Consider the following 15,011-nt stretch of genomic DNA (forward strand, 5'->3'; position numbering starts at 1 on the left):
ATGTTTGAGCTGATGGAATTGTTTTGTTCAGTGAGTGGTGGCATGTACCTATAATGTTTTTGATTGGCCATAAGCACTGAGGATTTATCGTGTCATGAAATCACGTTACCAGAGTTCTGGATAAATGCTCAGTGTATACACTAAAATCCACATACCCCTGCAGCTGTGCAGTGTTCAGGTTAGGGACTGGGTTCGCAATTTTCTTTACTGATGAGCAAATGTCTTCTTGCTTCATATTTGTATTTAATGTTTGCCAGATGATAAAATGTTTACTATGAAAGTCAGTTAATTGTTCTTGCTGTCTCTTCGCATAGCATCACAGCTACAGCTGCCAGTATTGGGGCTGCAGGTATTCCTCAAGCCGGACTGGTCACCATGGTCATTGTGCTTACATCAGTAGGTTTGCCTACAGATGATATCACTCTTATCATTGCAGTGGACTGGTTCTTGTAAGTACTTTTATGGCTGAATTAAGAACTTAGTATTTGAAGGTGCAGTAGCAGGCACAGTTTGACAATACTGCAGTCTGTAGTTTGCTTTTGCTGTAGAAGTCTTGAATCACAATTTCTTGCAATTAGTGTATGTTCTTAAAGCAGATGGTGTAGTCTAATGATGGTTCCTCTTGTGTGCAAAAGGAAGATTTATAAACCTGGATCCTTATGGTACTAAGAAAACTTTCAGATACACTGTAATTTGACTAGAAAATAATTGCTTTAGTCTTTTGATTATTTTTTTTTTGTAGACTGTTAATGAAAATCATTCCATCGATCAGGTTTAGAATACGGAATTTCACAGACCCAGTTCTGCTCATTGCAGCCACGCTGGCTATCTAATCCAGGAAAGTCTGATGTGTTCCCCATAGACACAGATATGAAAAACAGTTGTTTACTTCTTATCCAGCAACCATAATGTATCTCACATCAGTTATTCTGTTCCTTTGTCTGCAGAAGACGGTACAGCCATATCCAAAGGTATATAGGGAAATCTGTTAGATCCAAGAACAAAATCACCAGCATATTTCTTCCAATCTATTTCCTCTAACCTAGTTTCCAGAGGCTTTTATACCCTTCAATCGTCTCAAGTGATCCTTGCAAGAAGTTGGAGGAAACTTTGACCAGAAGGGAAATGAAAATAGGGAAGATCCTTGTTGGCTTACACGTTCAGAGGGTATAAACCCAAACAAGTATAAAAATGCCTCCGATAAGCATTTGCCATATGCTCCCTTTGTTCCCCACATCACAAGCTGTTTCTTAGTGTGAAGTTGCCAACAGTATTAGCACGCTTAGTTTCTCCAGATCCTAGTATGTTGCAACTTTCTGGAGAAGGAATCATGATGTTAGCAGCTCAGTTAGAAGAATATACATAAAATTGCTGAATCATCTAGTAGATATGTAATGACCATTTTAACATCTTGTCTGCATACTTCCCAGAACAAGTGGTAAACTCAAGGCTAATTTACTATTTCTCCTTAGGGATCGTCTCCGTACCACTACCAATGTCTTGGGTGACTCCATTGGAGCAGGAATTGTTGAACACTTATCACGGCATGAGCTGAAGAACAGGGATGCCGAGATGGGGAATTCTGTGATAGAGGAGAATGAAATGAAGAAACCATACCAGCTGATCTCACAAGAAAATGAGAGTGAGAAACCACTAGACAGTGAAACCAAGATGTAGGGTAAAGAAGGCATGAGTCCAACACTACAGATGTGGAAAACACACATTTTTTCCAGCCTTTTATATCTTGAATTCACCACATTCACTTATCTCATGACTTTTCCCTTTATGCTAGCACTGAAAAGAATTAATGGAAATATATTCCAAACTAGCAGTGATCAAGTGGCTTCCCACTTAAAAAAAAAAATTAACAGACAACAACACTGGTCCTGCTAGGCATGTGCTAAGTGAGAATTAAAAAAGAGAGATCATCAATTAAATTAAAAGGAAAAAAACCCAGCATATATGTTACTCAGTCCTGTAAATGTGATTTTTTTTTAAATGAACTGGAAAGTAAAAACAGATAACAGAGCTTGAAAATGTTTTTATTTTTTTAAATACCCGTTGGAAAATTTTAACATCTGTAAGCACACAATCAATACTTCCAACTTCATAACTGCATTCAGCTGAGTAAATTAACAAGATTATTTTCATTTGATGTTCTTTTTTTTTTCTAGCATTACAACCTTGTTCAATTACTAGCAAGACAATAAAAGGACATTAATTGAAAGAATAAAAAAGGAGGTGTATAGATACAGAAATAATTCCCACAATCAGCACTTTGTCAGCTAAGCTGAAATACTTCTGAGAAAGTGTTTTTATCTAGACACTATTTTTGCATTATCCTCAGCTGATTTTGACAAACACTCAGCCTAGTCAGTTCCCATGGATTTGCAGACATTTATGTATGTATATATATGTACCTTCACTCTGGATTTGCTCTTTAATTTCAACTCCACCACCCAGTTGAACAATCAATGTCTGTAAATGTTTGTAGGGGCAAGGCCCTAGGCTGTACTGACTCTGGGACTGGAAATGCATCTTCTTCTACTTTTGGGGATATAAAAAAATATGCTTTAGGTGCACCAATTAATCTACTTAATAAGCAATAATACAAATAGGAGGCAGTGCCAGCCCTCTGCAAAAAGTGCAGAAGGGTGAGTTGTTCAGATCCTAACAGGACTGGATTCTAAATCTGAATCCTTAGGGCTAACAAGAGAACTTCTGATTGTAGAGTTCTGAAACCCTTGATCCTTCCACTGATAAGTATTAAAGCCATTAGCCAGATTTATGTTTTTCTACCTGGAGAAGAAGGCTCCCTATTTCAATGCAAAATTTCAAAATCCTTATGCATTTATGAGCAGCATCCCAAAAATAAAAAATAACCCTTTAGAAAGTAAAACTAATGGGTGCTTTTTTACTTTTTACTAGGAAAAATCTATAAAATACAAAATAGTAAATACTATAATAAATATTAAAAAATTAGAAGGGATTTTAAAGCGCAATATTGTAGGCTTCTTTCAGGGAATCAATAGGGAAAGAATGAAAAAAAGAGACAATGCACTTGTAATCCTGTTGCTTCTTTTGTTCATTCCAACATTATTCCCCAATGAAGCCCCTTCTTAGAAATATAAATTATATATGTTTTCCTTTTAACTTGTATTATTGTAGAGGTTAAACTGGAAAGTTTTATAATGCAGCTCAGAGGAATGAAAAAAAAAATTAATCAGAAGGCAGAATAATATTGAGTAATTGTTTTCATTTTAATGTTCATTTTTCTTCTTTCTTCCTTACCAAATAAAATAAAATCTGATCATAGAAATGAAGGATTCCCTTGTAATGTCTGAGGTGCCACACAAAAAATATTCAGTATGCTGCTTTTGTCATTAAGAGAACATAAATGCAGTGTATTTCACTGTAGTGAAAATGTGAACATCCTGATTGAAGGTAAATTTTTTCCCATGTTTAGAGCAAGAAGGCAAGACTGTTTTGTTTAGGACTGAAAACTCCTGCCCATCTTCTCCAGTTGATTAGTCCAGACAATAGGAGCAAGAACTCTTCAGTGATTGAAGTGAGCAGGGTTTAACTCAGAGCATTGAGTGGTCAAACCTAGAAAGCTCTTAAATTAATCTCTCACTGAAAGAAAGCAAGTGTGACTTTTATGTTTTTGCTAACAGAATGCAAATATAGGATACAGATAGACATTTTTCTGATACATGTAATTAGAGATATTTTTATATAGATATTGTATTCAAAATGTGTGTATAAATTTTAACTGTAGAATGTACAGCATAACGATTTAATTTTTGTTAAGATTATGGTTGGAAATACATTGCAAAGACTTAATGTAAATGGCTGACTTTCTATGACATCAGCTGAGAAAAACGAATTGTTTCACAAAGTACGTGATCTTTTTTTATACTAACTTTGTTTCTTATGGAAATCAGGTATTACAGAAAGATTCCCTTGCTCAGCCCTCATTGGTTCCGCATTGGTATGCATACAGAGTGGATTGAGAAGCATTACTTTGTAGATGTATTTTCAATAAAAATAGTTTTACATTACTGCTTTTTGGGGGGATTTCTTTCAAAGGCTTTCTAACTAAAGTTTTACACAAACTCGAAGCAAATAAACTCATAATACAGGAATTCCAGGCCATTTTACACAGCAGGGCTTCCTCATTTCAAATATCTGCTTAGAGTTCCAAGATCAAAGAAAAATAGATAAGTGAAACACCCCTGACAAAAGAAAGCAAGGAAGGGAGGTCAGGAAGGAACATTAAATACTAAAAGAAAAAAATGTCCAAATGAAGTTCATTCACATTTAGGTATATAAATACATCTCTGGAAAATCTTAAAAAGGTAAGTATTTATACTTTAATTGACTCAGTAACAGAAAAGTTGCCAGCTCATTTTGAATGTATAATTACATGGTCCAAATACAGAAAGGTCTGTGCCATGGGAAGCAATAGAAGTCCTTTGTCTGGGGGTATTACAGCCCTGTAATATAATGGTCACCCTAGACAATCCACTGTTTTTCTCACAGAAGTAGTTTGGTATGGTGTTAGGGTTCTTTTTGGCAACACCTTCAGCTAGCACAGATACTATCTATTGGAAGTGAATGTCTTGTCAGAAGGAGTGGGAAGGTATATGAGCTGAATCACTTGCATTTGGAAATCTGTTTTGGTTGGAGCAGATGGAGACAGCAGTGAGAAGTCTTGCCTTCCTGAATGTTGAAGAGCAGTGTGGTTTCCCAACACCTGAACATACCAACAAAACTGGACAATGACTTTCCCTGATTCATCTGCAGCATTTTGAGCAAAAAACAGATATAAATGCATTCAGCTTAAAAAAAACAAACAACAACAACAAAAAAAGAAGTGATGTTATAAAACTATAACATGCATGTTACAAAATGTTATCGTTTTATAACATGTTTATAACATGTTTATAACATGTTATAAAATGCATAAGCATAATTTTTCTCATTTTTTTATGTTATCTACACATTAATTCTTTGATTCAATTCAATTAAGTACCTTTGTGTTTCTATAATTATTATCACAACGTGAAAAGCTAAAGAAAGGAGAGTTAGTGCATCAATTGGAGAATATTATTTGTGCGGGGGCCTCACTCAAAGTTCTGTGGCCCCATTCAGAATAAAGATCTCTAGTATTCTATAATTCTTCAGTGGTGTTTTCATTTGGAAGTTGAGGTACAGAACAGGCATGGCATTCTTTGACAAGAATTTATGTCTCTGTGACAGTGTGTGGCCCATACAAAGCAAAGGGATCACGCATGTGGAAAATGAACTACTGGCACAAGAAAGTGCTTCAGCCTTCCTTTCAGAAGGACTGGTTTGCACTTGTGACATTTGTGTTCCAATGCAGGCAAAATTGATGAGAAACTGAGGGCATTTTTTCAACTAATAGTATAAAATGTATTTGGTTTAATAAAGTTAAAGAATGAAAATGATCCAGAAGAGTATAACTTGCTTCTGATGTGATCAAAAGTGCTAGTTGTGCTTGTTGTAATCAACACTGTGCCATCAACTTGCTTCTAGTGTGATCAGTTCTGTATCCAAAACAGGATAAAAAAATGAGATGAGCTGATAGATCACTCCCTGCCTGGCTCTCTGTCATTTTTTTTTATTAAGATATTGGCTTACACTGGAAGTGTGGTGCAATAGAAAGATGGGGAGAGATGTCTACACCTCCTTGCCAATCTGAAAACCCAGACTTGCAACATCAGTGAGGCAGCAAGATTTTCTCTGATAGTAAAGAGAACGTTAACTGGAAGATAACATCCTGCATGGTGAGCCTTTTTCTGTCTTTTTTCCTCCCTTCTGGCTCTAAGATACACAGAGGTATATAAAATGCCAAAATTTTAGAACAAGAACATTTTCATCTCTAACCAAAGTTTTTCATCAGCATGCCTCATTACACAACTAGGGCTGCACAAATAATTGATGTTTCACTTCAGTGAGAGAACTGAAAAACTGGGGAGAATAAAATTTTTCCATGGCATCATGAAACAATTTTTATTGTTTGTTTTTGGTTTTTTTTAATTAAAAAAAAAAAGAGCAATTTCAGGTATAACTAAAGGTTTCATTCTCCCTTTCTTGAAACATTTTATTTTAATCTCATTTCTGGATTGATTTTAGTCTATTTAAAACAAAATTAAACAGCTTTTAAATGAATGGTCATTCTCAAATAAAACATTGATCAATTTTTTAAGGAAAATGTCAAAATGAAATAGCTCAACTTTTCCATCTCTCCTCAGTTTAAAGCCAGCTGAATTCACAAAAGCTGGCACAGCTTCATAAGCACTTGCCTCAAAACTGCATTTTTCAGCAATATATTTTTATATGAACACTTTTTCTCTGCTCTTTAAAACTTCCTTTTCCCACACGTTGTATATTTTTCTGCTTTTCCTTATTGCTCAGAATATTTTCCTTGATTGTACCATTGACTTTTTAAGAGTTTTTTTAAAAAGTTCTTGAAACAATAAAAAAGCTCTCTTTCCTGACATTTTTAGTGTTGTTGTTACCATTATTTTTCCTTCCCACCTTGTGTTCACTTTCTGCATAATCTTTTTCAGTGCCTAATAATTTTACCATTTTCTCCAGTACCGTATTCCTTTCTCCATCCATCCCACTTATTCTCTTTAGCTCTTCTCTCCTCCAAGACCACCACTGCAATAGGTCTTCATAAACACAGATTCAGATCTTGATAGAATCCTTGTCTCCTTCATAACCTCTGACAAATCTCTCAGTCCTTCTGTGTTTTGTTTCCTGATAATTAAGTGGGAATAATAGCTCATCATCCTAGCATGAGGGATGTTGCCAGACAATAAAGAACAACCAGAGGGCCACAAAAAATGATCCAAGAGGTGGAACACCTCTCCTTTGAGGACAGGCTGAGAGAGCTGGGGCTCTCTTCAGTTTGGAGAAGAGAAGGCTCTGGGGAGACCTGAGAGCAGCCCTTCAGTACCTAAAGGGGAGCTGTAAGAAAGAAGGAGACAGACTCCTCTGGTGACAGGACAAGGGTAAATGGTTTCAAACTAAAGGAGGGGAGATTTGGATTGGATATAAGGAAGAAGTTTTTTGCAATTAGAGTAGTGAGGCACTGAAACAGGTCACCCAGAGGGGTGGTGGGTGCCCGATCTGTGGAGACATTCAAAGTCAGTCTAGACTAGGCTCTGAACACTCTGATCTAGCTGTAGATGTCCCTGTTCATTGCAGGGGAGTTGGACTAGATGACCTTTAAGGGTCCTTTCCAACTCAATTCCATGATTCTATGATTCCATGATACAGATTGTGAAGAGCCCATACAGTGGAGCTGACATACAAAGCTGGGTAATGCCTTGTGCGCCTTCCAGACTCAGAGGATTTGCCCTTACTGCACTGGACCTTTGAATGCTACTGTGCTGTAAATATTTGAGATGCTTTTGAGAATTCATACAACCTTTACTTCAAGCAAAACTTAAATCAATTAGTTCACTGTAATTGTACACAAAACCAGGCCTAATTCTTTGGTGCTTTATTACTCCTCTAACTGGTAAAACTCCCATTAACTGCAGTAGGGGGAAGGCTAAAATAAAGATTTGACTAGTATTTCACATACAGGAGGTAAACCCCAGTGCAAATATATTCAGAATAAAATGAACATTGATTCCAGATGGTGACAGTCACTGGGTCTTAGCAGGTGCCACACAACTTCCCCCCACTGAGTTGCTGCTTCACCTTGTCCTTGGCCTGCCTCTCCCCACATCTTCGAATCCCACTCCTCCTCCAGGCAGCAGTGTTTAGCCGTGCCAAGCTGTGGGGTGGTTTTGTGGTATGCACAAATGGGGACCGGGGTGGGACCACCCAGCTTGCTTCCATTTGCAGGCTAAGCCAGGATGTAAGACTGAGTCTCTGGGAGAAAAAGACTATGATACTAACCCACTGTGCCACTTAGTATCCACAGTGCAAAAGAGCTATTCAGACGCTGCCAACACTTCATTTTTAGCTGTTCTGAGGCTCCATAACAATCAGCCACCTACAAACTGCAAAATGTTTTCCAGCAATGACAGTCATGGCCCACTGGATTGTGCTGCCATCATGTGGCAAATATTTTTTTACAAGAAATGTTTTCCCTTCAATTAAAAAAATCTAAGTGAAACCGTCTGGTGAACAGTTCAGCACTGCTGAAAAAGTAAACTGCAAAAGTTTACTTCAGCTGCAGAATGTTACTGTAATCCAATTTATTCACATGAATAATAGATTCGTTCATCTTGTACTTTGTTCAGCACAGCCTTTTGGTTCAGCTGTGAACACCTTAATTCTTGTTATATGGGTTCTTTTGTGTGTGTTTGTGCTCATTTTTCTGTGCTTTATCTGAGCATCTCAGGCAAGATGAGTTTTCCTAGAGTAAATGTCTGACATTGTGCCTAAAACATTCTTTCAAGTACTGGGACAATGCTGGTGTATAGGCTTATTATTTGCTAACTCTGGTTGCTAACAGGATGGAGTTTAGCACAATTGCTGATCTCTCTTCCACTCTCACAGTTGCACTTCAAAGAGGCCTTCTTTTGGTGGCCTGATGTCTGTCAATGCACTGTGAGAATAACAGAATCACAGAATCATGGAGGCTGGAAGGGACCTCTTGAGATCATCTAGTCCAATTCCCTGCTAAAGCAAGTTCCTTAGAGTAGATTGCACAGGAAAACTTCAAGGTAGGTCTTGAATATCTCCACAGAAGGAGACTCCACAACCACCCTGGACAACATATTCCAGCGCTCTGTTATCTTCAAAATAAGGAAGTTCTTTCTTGTGTTACCGTGGAACTTTCTGCGTTCCACTTCGCTCCTTCTGCACCTTGTCCTGCCACTGTACACTACTAAAAAGAACTCGGCCCCATTCACTTGACTCCCACACTTTAGGTATTTACAAGCATTAATAAGATCTCCTCTCAGCATTCTCTTCTCAGGGCTGAGCAGCCACAGGTCTCTCAGCCTTTCCTTAGCAGGGAGATGCTCCAGGTCCCTAATCATCTCTGTGGGCTCTCTGCTGGACTCTCTTCAGAAGTTCCCTGTTTTGAACAGGAGCACAGAACTGGACATGGTACTCCAGATGTGGCATTTTACTCTTTCTAATGCACCCCAGGATACCAATTGTCCTTCTTGGCCACAAGGGCACACTGCTGGCTCATGGCCAGCGTGTTACCACCAGGAACCCAGGTCCTTCTCTGCACAGCTTGTTTCCAGCAGGTCAGACCATAACCTGTACAGATGCATGAGGTTATACCTCCCCAGAAGTAGGACTCAATACTTGCTCTTGTTGAACCTCATCAAGTTCCTCCCTGTCCAAATCTCCAGTTCTCCCTTCTGGAATGCTAGATTTCTACACTTAGAAACTATTCTTGCCGAAACTTGTCGCTGACACATACAGTCAGTAAACAGAGGTCATGCATTTTGAAAGGACTTGAGAGTCTGACCAAATGTTAGCCTTTCCACAAGAATCTCTGATTGGTATCTAACTGAAAAGGACTCGTCTAGGTCATCAACTGTGGCCAAAAAGGAATTGGTATATCTGATAAAGAAAAGAACATAAAAAAAAATGTTTAGCCTCCTTGCTCAACTGGCCCATGCCAGCTCCTCGATTCAGCTCTCTAAGCTGATGGGAAGTTATGGAGCCCCCATAATGCAGATGGAGCATCTTTCTTCCATGTTCTTCCTCCTGGGTGGCTGAAGATCCGCCCCCTGAACTATGTCAGAATTCAGATGAGATCGTCCAGGGCTACATCTGTCAGCCACAGGGCTGCTCTCTGCTGGTAAAAAAAAAAAAAATGTTGTGCAGCATCTGGCCAGGGCCTGAGCTTTTCCTTTGCAAATCTGTAGTATTGCCAGCTCTTGTAGTACTAAGTATTGTATTGCACACTCCTAGAGTCAGAACCAGAAGATTGATAATACTATCTTAAAATAAATTTTAATCTCTCATAGCTGTCTACAAACACAATTCCAATGTGACATAATCATAGAATCATGGAATGGTTTGGGTTGGAAGGGACAATTGAAATCATCTAGTTCCAACCCCCCTGCTATAGGCAGGGACAGCTCCTTCTAGACCAGGTTGCTCAAAGGCCCATCCAGACTGGCCTTGAATGCCTCCAGGGAGGGGGCATCCACAACCTCTCTAGGCAACCTGTTTCAGTGTCTCACCACCCTCAAAGTAAAGAATTTCTTCCTGATATCTAGTCTAAATCTCCCCTCTTCCAGTTTAAAGCCATTTCTCCTCATCCTGTCACTACCTACCCTTATAAAATGTCCCTCCCCAGCTTTCCTGTAGGCCCCTTTCAGGAACTGGAAGGCTGCTATAAGGTGCCCCTGGAGCGTTCTCCCTCCCCTATATCTAAAGAGCCCCAGCTCTCTCAGCCTGTCCCTGTAGGGGAGGTGTTCCTGTCCTCTGATCGTCTTCATGGCTCTCCTCTGGGCCTACTCCAACTGCTCGATGTCATTCTTGTGCTAGGGGGCCCAGAACTGGACACAACACTCCAGATGGGGTCTCATGAGAGCAGAGTAGGGTGGCAGAATCACCTCCCTCAACCTGCTTGTCATGCTTCTCTTGATGCAATCCAGGATATGGTCGGCCTTCTGGGCTGTAAGCACACATTGTCAGCTCATGTCAAGTCTTTCATCAGCTCCTCAGGGCTGCTCACAAGAAATTTCCTGCCCAGCCTGTATCTATACTTGGGATTGCCCTGACCCAGGTGGAAGACCTTGCATTTGGCCTTGTGGAACTTCATGAGGTTGGCATGGGCCCACCTCTCAAGCCTGTCCAGGTCCCTGTGGATAGCATCACTTTCTTCTAGCATGTCAACTGCACCACTCAGCTTGGTGTCATCTGCACATTTGCTGAGGGTGCACTCAATCCCACTGTCCATGTTGCCTATAGGATGTTAATTAGCATCAGTCCCAGCACCAATCCCCGAGAAACACCACTCACCACCGGTCTCCACTTGGACATTGAGCCATTGACCACAATCCTCTGAGTGCGACCATCCAGCCAATTTCTTATCCAGTAAGTGATCCATCCATCAAATCCATTTCTCTCCAATTTAGTGACCAGGGTGTTGTTCAGGACAGTGTCAAATGCTTTCCATAAGTCCAGGTAGGTGGTGTCAATTGCTCTTCCTTTATCTACTGATGCCGTAACTCCATCATAGAAGGCCACCAAGTTTGTCAGGCATGATTTGCATTTGGTGAAGCCATGTTGTTTACCACCAATCACCTCATCTTTATTTTCCATGTGCCTTAGTAGGGCCTTCAGGAGGATCTGCTCCGCAATCTTGCCAGGCACAGAGGTGAGACTGACTGGCCTGTAGTTCCCTGGATCTTCTTTTTTCCTTCATTGAAAATGGCGGCTATGTTTTCAATATTTTCCCTTTTTCAATTTTTTCCCTTTTCCAATCAGCGGGAACTTCACCAGACCTGTCCAGGTCCCTCTGGATGGCATCCCTTCCCTCTAGAATATCGATTGTACAAAGTCATCTGCAAACTTGCTGAGGGTGCACTCAATCCCACTGTCCATGTTGCCTACAAAGACATTAAATAGCACAAGGACCCAGCACTGATCCCTGAGGAACGCCACTTGTCACCAGTCTCAAGTTGGACATTGAGTCATTGACAGCAACTCTCTGAGTGCAACCATCCAGCCAGTTCCTTATCCAGCAAGTGATCCATCCATCAAAGCCATTTTTCTCCAATTTGGCAACCAGGATGTTGTGCAGGACAGTGTCAAATGCTTTCCATAAGTCCAGGCAGATGACATCAGTTGCTCTTCCCTTATCCACTGATGCTGAAACTCCATCAAAAAAGGCTACCAAGTTTGTTAGGCATGACTTGCTCTTGGTGAAGCCACACTGGTTACCACCAATCACCTCATCTTTATTTTCCATGTGCCTTAGTAGGGCCTTCAGGAGGACCTTCTCTGTGATCTTTCCTGGTAGAGAGGTGAGACTGACCGGCTTGTAGTTCCCTGGAGAATAAAGTTCCCTGGAAAATAACATAAAGAATTAGAAAGCAGAGAAAAAGAGCCTCTAATTATATTTTTTGTTAGTCTCAGAAGGGCTCATCTGATGATTTTAAACATCTGAGATCTGTAATACTGAGCACAACCTATTCCAGCAAATGTTGACCTTTCAGTGAATGCCTTCACCACCACTACCAAAAAGTGTATGATCTGCTAAAGACATAGAGATCTACAGGATTGTGAAAACAATTCCAGGACCACAGGCAGGACTTCATTGCCACCCTGCAACAGTGCCTCAGTGAGAGCCCTAACAACAAAGTACAGAATCAAGCATTGCCTGTTCCTTCTTTCCTTTCATTCATAGAATCATAAAATATTCCAAGTTGGAAGAGACTCAGCAAGGAGTACTGAGCTCCTGGCTCCACACAGCAACACCCAAAATTCAAACCCTATGTCTGAGAGAACTGCCCAAACGTACCCTGAGATCCAGCAGCTCGCGGCTGCGCCCATAGCCCTGGGCAACCCGTTCCATGCCCATAGCCCTCTGGGGAAGACCCTTACCCTAACCCCTGGCCCACCCCCATCACAGATCCGTGCTGTTCCCTCAGGCCCTCTGCTGCCACAGACAGCAGAGCTCAGCACTGCCCTCTGCTCCCTGTGAGGAGCTGCAGCCACCATGAGGACTCCCCTCAGCCTGCTCTGCACTGGACCCAGCACACCCAGGGAGCGCAGCAGCTCCCCATACACCTTCCCCTCTTGACTCTTTACCATTTTCGTAGCCCTCCTTTGGACACTTCATAATATTTTTATGTCCTTATATTGTGGCACACAAACCTGCACCCAGTGCTGGAGGTGAAGCCACATAGGGCAGAGCAGAGGGGACAATCCTTCCCCTCTCCCGGTGGCCCTCCCTGGCTGCCACAGCACACTGCTGACTCATGTTCAACTTGCGGTCGACCAAGATCCTCAAATCCCTTTCAGTGGATCTAGTCTCCAGTGTCTCATCCCCCAGCTTGTATGCATATCCAGGGTTGCCCTTCACCAGGTGCAGAACCCAGCACTTGCTCAAGTTAAAATTCATGCTGTTGGTGATTTCCCAGGCTTGCCATGACTTTACTTACATAACATGCTTTAGCCTGGTGGGTAAAGGCCTCTCCAGAAACAACACAGCTCTCTGAATGCAAGAGATACAGTATTGTAAAAGAAAAGGCACAGATACAGAGCAACACTTCTGACTTCCTTCTATGGTAAGATAATAGCATAAATTCACACAGCATGTGGATAAACACACACTCCCTTGTGAAAGAGCTGACACAGTATTTGCAAAGGGAAATACTGCACCGCTGGCCTGCTGGAGTTCTGGCAGTGCCCTAGTAGGGGAGCCAGCACATCTGTGAAAGCATTTTCTTAAAAGTAAGTTACTTAGAAAACTCAGCAGAAAGAAATTCAGAAACGGCATACTATGAAGTTGCTACTTTTCCTCTCTCTCTTGAGAGGCACTGAACATTTTACATATCTTTTGTGCTGAAAAGGAGTTCTGACAAGAACTGTGTAAAAGATCTATACCATGTAGCAAGTCAGACTTACAAGTTAATTCGGAACCACTCTAATATATTCATTTGGAAGAGTTCATGACAGACGCGTATTACAAGTAGTATGAGAGCTTCAAATGTGATGTGACATCTCTATTCTAACAACTCCATTCTAACAAATGTGCCAAGCATGATGCAATGATAGACTTGTGATTTCTTTCCCTTAACAGTTACAAGTCCATCACTGGGCCATCGTTCATTACCCTGATTAGCTGGCAGGGGTGATAGCCAAGCCACTTTCCATCATCTATCAGCATTCCCAGTCAGCTGGAGAGGTCCCAGAAGACTGGAGACTTGCCAATGTGACTCCCATCTACAAGAAAGGTCGTAAGGAGGATCCGGGGAACTACAGGCCTGTCAGCCTGACCTCAGTGCCAGGGAAGGTTATGGAGCAGATTGTCTTGAGGGAGATCACAGGGCATTTTCAGAACAACCAGGGGATCAGGCCCAACCGTGAAGGGCAGGTCCTGCTTGACCAACCTGATCTCCTTCTAAGATCTAGTGACCCTCCTGGTGGATGAGGGAAAGGCTGTTGATGTGGTCTACCTAGACTTCAGCAAAGCCTTTGACACTGTCTCCCACAGTATTCTATTGGAGAAGCTGGCAGCCCATGGCTAGGACAGGTACATTCTTCACTGGGTAAAGAACTGGCTGGAGGGCCAGGCCCAGAGAGTGGTGGTGAATGGAGTTAAATCCAGCTGGCAACTGGTCATGAGTGGTGTTCCACAGGGGTCTGTGCTGGGGCATGTCCTTTTCCATATCTTTATTGATGACCTGGATGAGGGCATTGAGAGCACACTCAGTAAGTTTGCAGATGACATCAAGCTGGCAGGAAGTGTCGATCTGCCTGGGGGTAGCAAGGCCCTACAGAGCAATCTGAACAGGCTGGATCTCTGGGCTGAAGCCAATGGGATGAGGTTCAACAAGACCAAGTGCCGGGTCTGCACTTTGGCCACAACAACCCTAAGCAACACTACAGGCTTGGGGCAGAGTGTCTGGAAGACTGTGTAGAGGAAACGGACCTGGGGGTATTGGTTGATTTTTGGCTGAACATGAGCCAGCAGTGTGCCCAGGTGGCCAAGAAGGCCAATGGTATCCTGGTTTGTATCAGGAATAGTGTTGCCAGCAGGAGCAGGGAAGTAATCGTCCCTCTGTACTCAGCACTGGTGAGTCTGCACCTCGAGTTCTGTGTCCAGTTTTGGGCCCCTCACTGCAAGAAAGACATTGAGACCCTGGAGCGTGTTCAGAGAAGGGCAACGAAGCTGGTGAGGGATCTGGAGCACAGGTCTTACGACGAACAGCTGAGGGAGCTGGGATTGTTCAGTCTGGAGAAGAGGAGGCTCAGGGGAGACCTTATCTCCCCTGCTCTCTATAACTACGTGAAGGGAGGTTGTAGTGAGCTGGAGGTCA

The 15,011-nt window shown here is 41.7% G+C and overlaps 1 protein-coding gene across 2 annotated transcripts in view; it reads left to right on the forward strand.

Moving 5' to 3' along the window:
• Nucleotides 1-4,061, forward strand: part of SLC1A3 (solute carrier family 1 member 3) — a 60,342-nt gene extending 56,281 nt beyond the window's left edge. For both annotated transcript variants that reach the window (XM_021381070.1, XM_021381071.1), the window contains 2 exons: nucleotides 315-449; nucleotides 1,473-4,061. In XM_021381070.1, the coding sequence (XP_021236745.1) occupies nucleotides 315-449; nucleotides 1,473-1,677 (340 nt within the window). In that variant the 3' untranslated portion in view covers nucleotides 1,678-4,061. The remainder of the gene's footprint in view (nucleotides 1-314; nucleotides 450-1,472) is intronic.

Source organism: Numida meleagris, chromosome Z, assembly GCF_002078875.1.
Source record: "Numida meleagris isolate 19003 breed g44 Domestic line chromosome Z, NumMel1.0, whole genome shotgun sequence".
NCBI classification, from domain to species: domain Eukaryota; kingdom Metazoa; phylum Chordata; class Aves; order Galliformes; family Numididae; genus Numida; species Numida meleagris.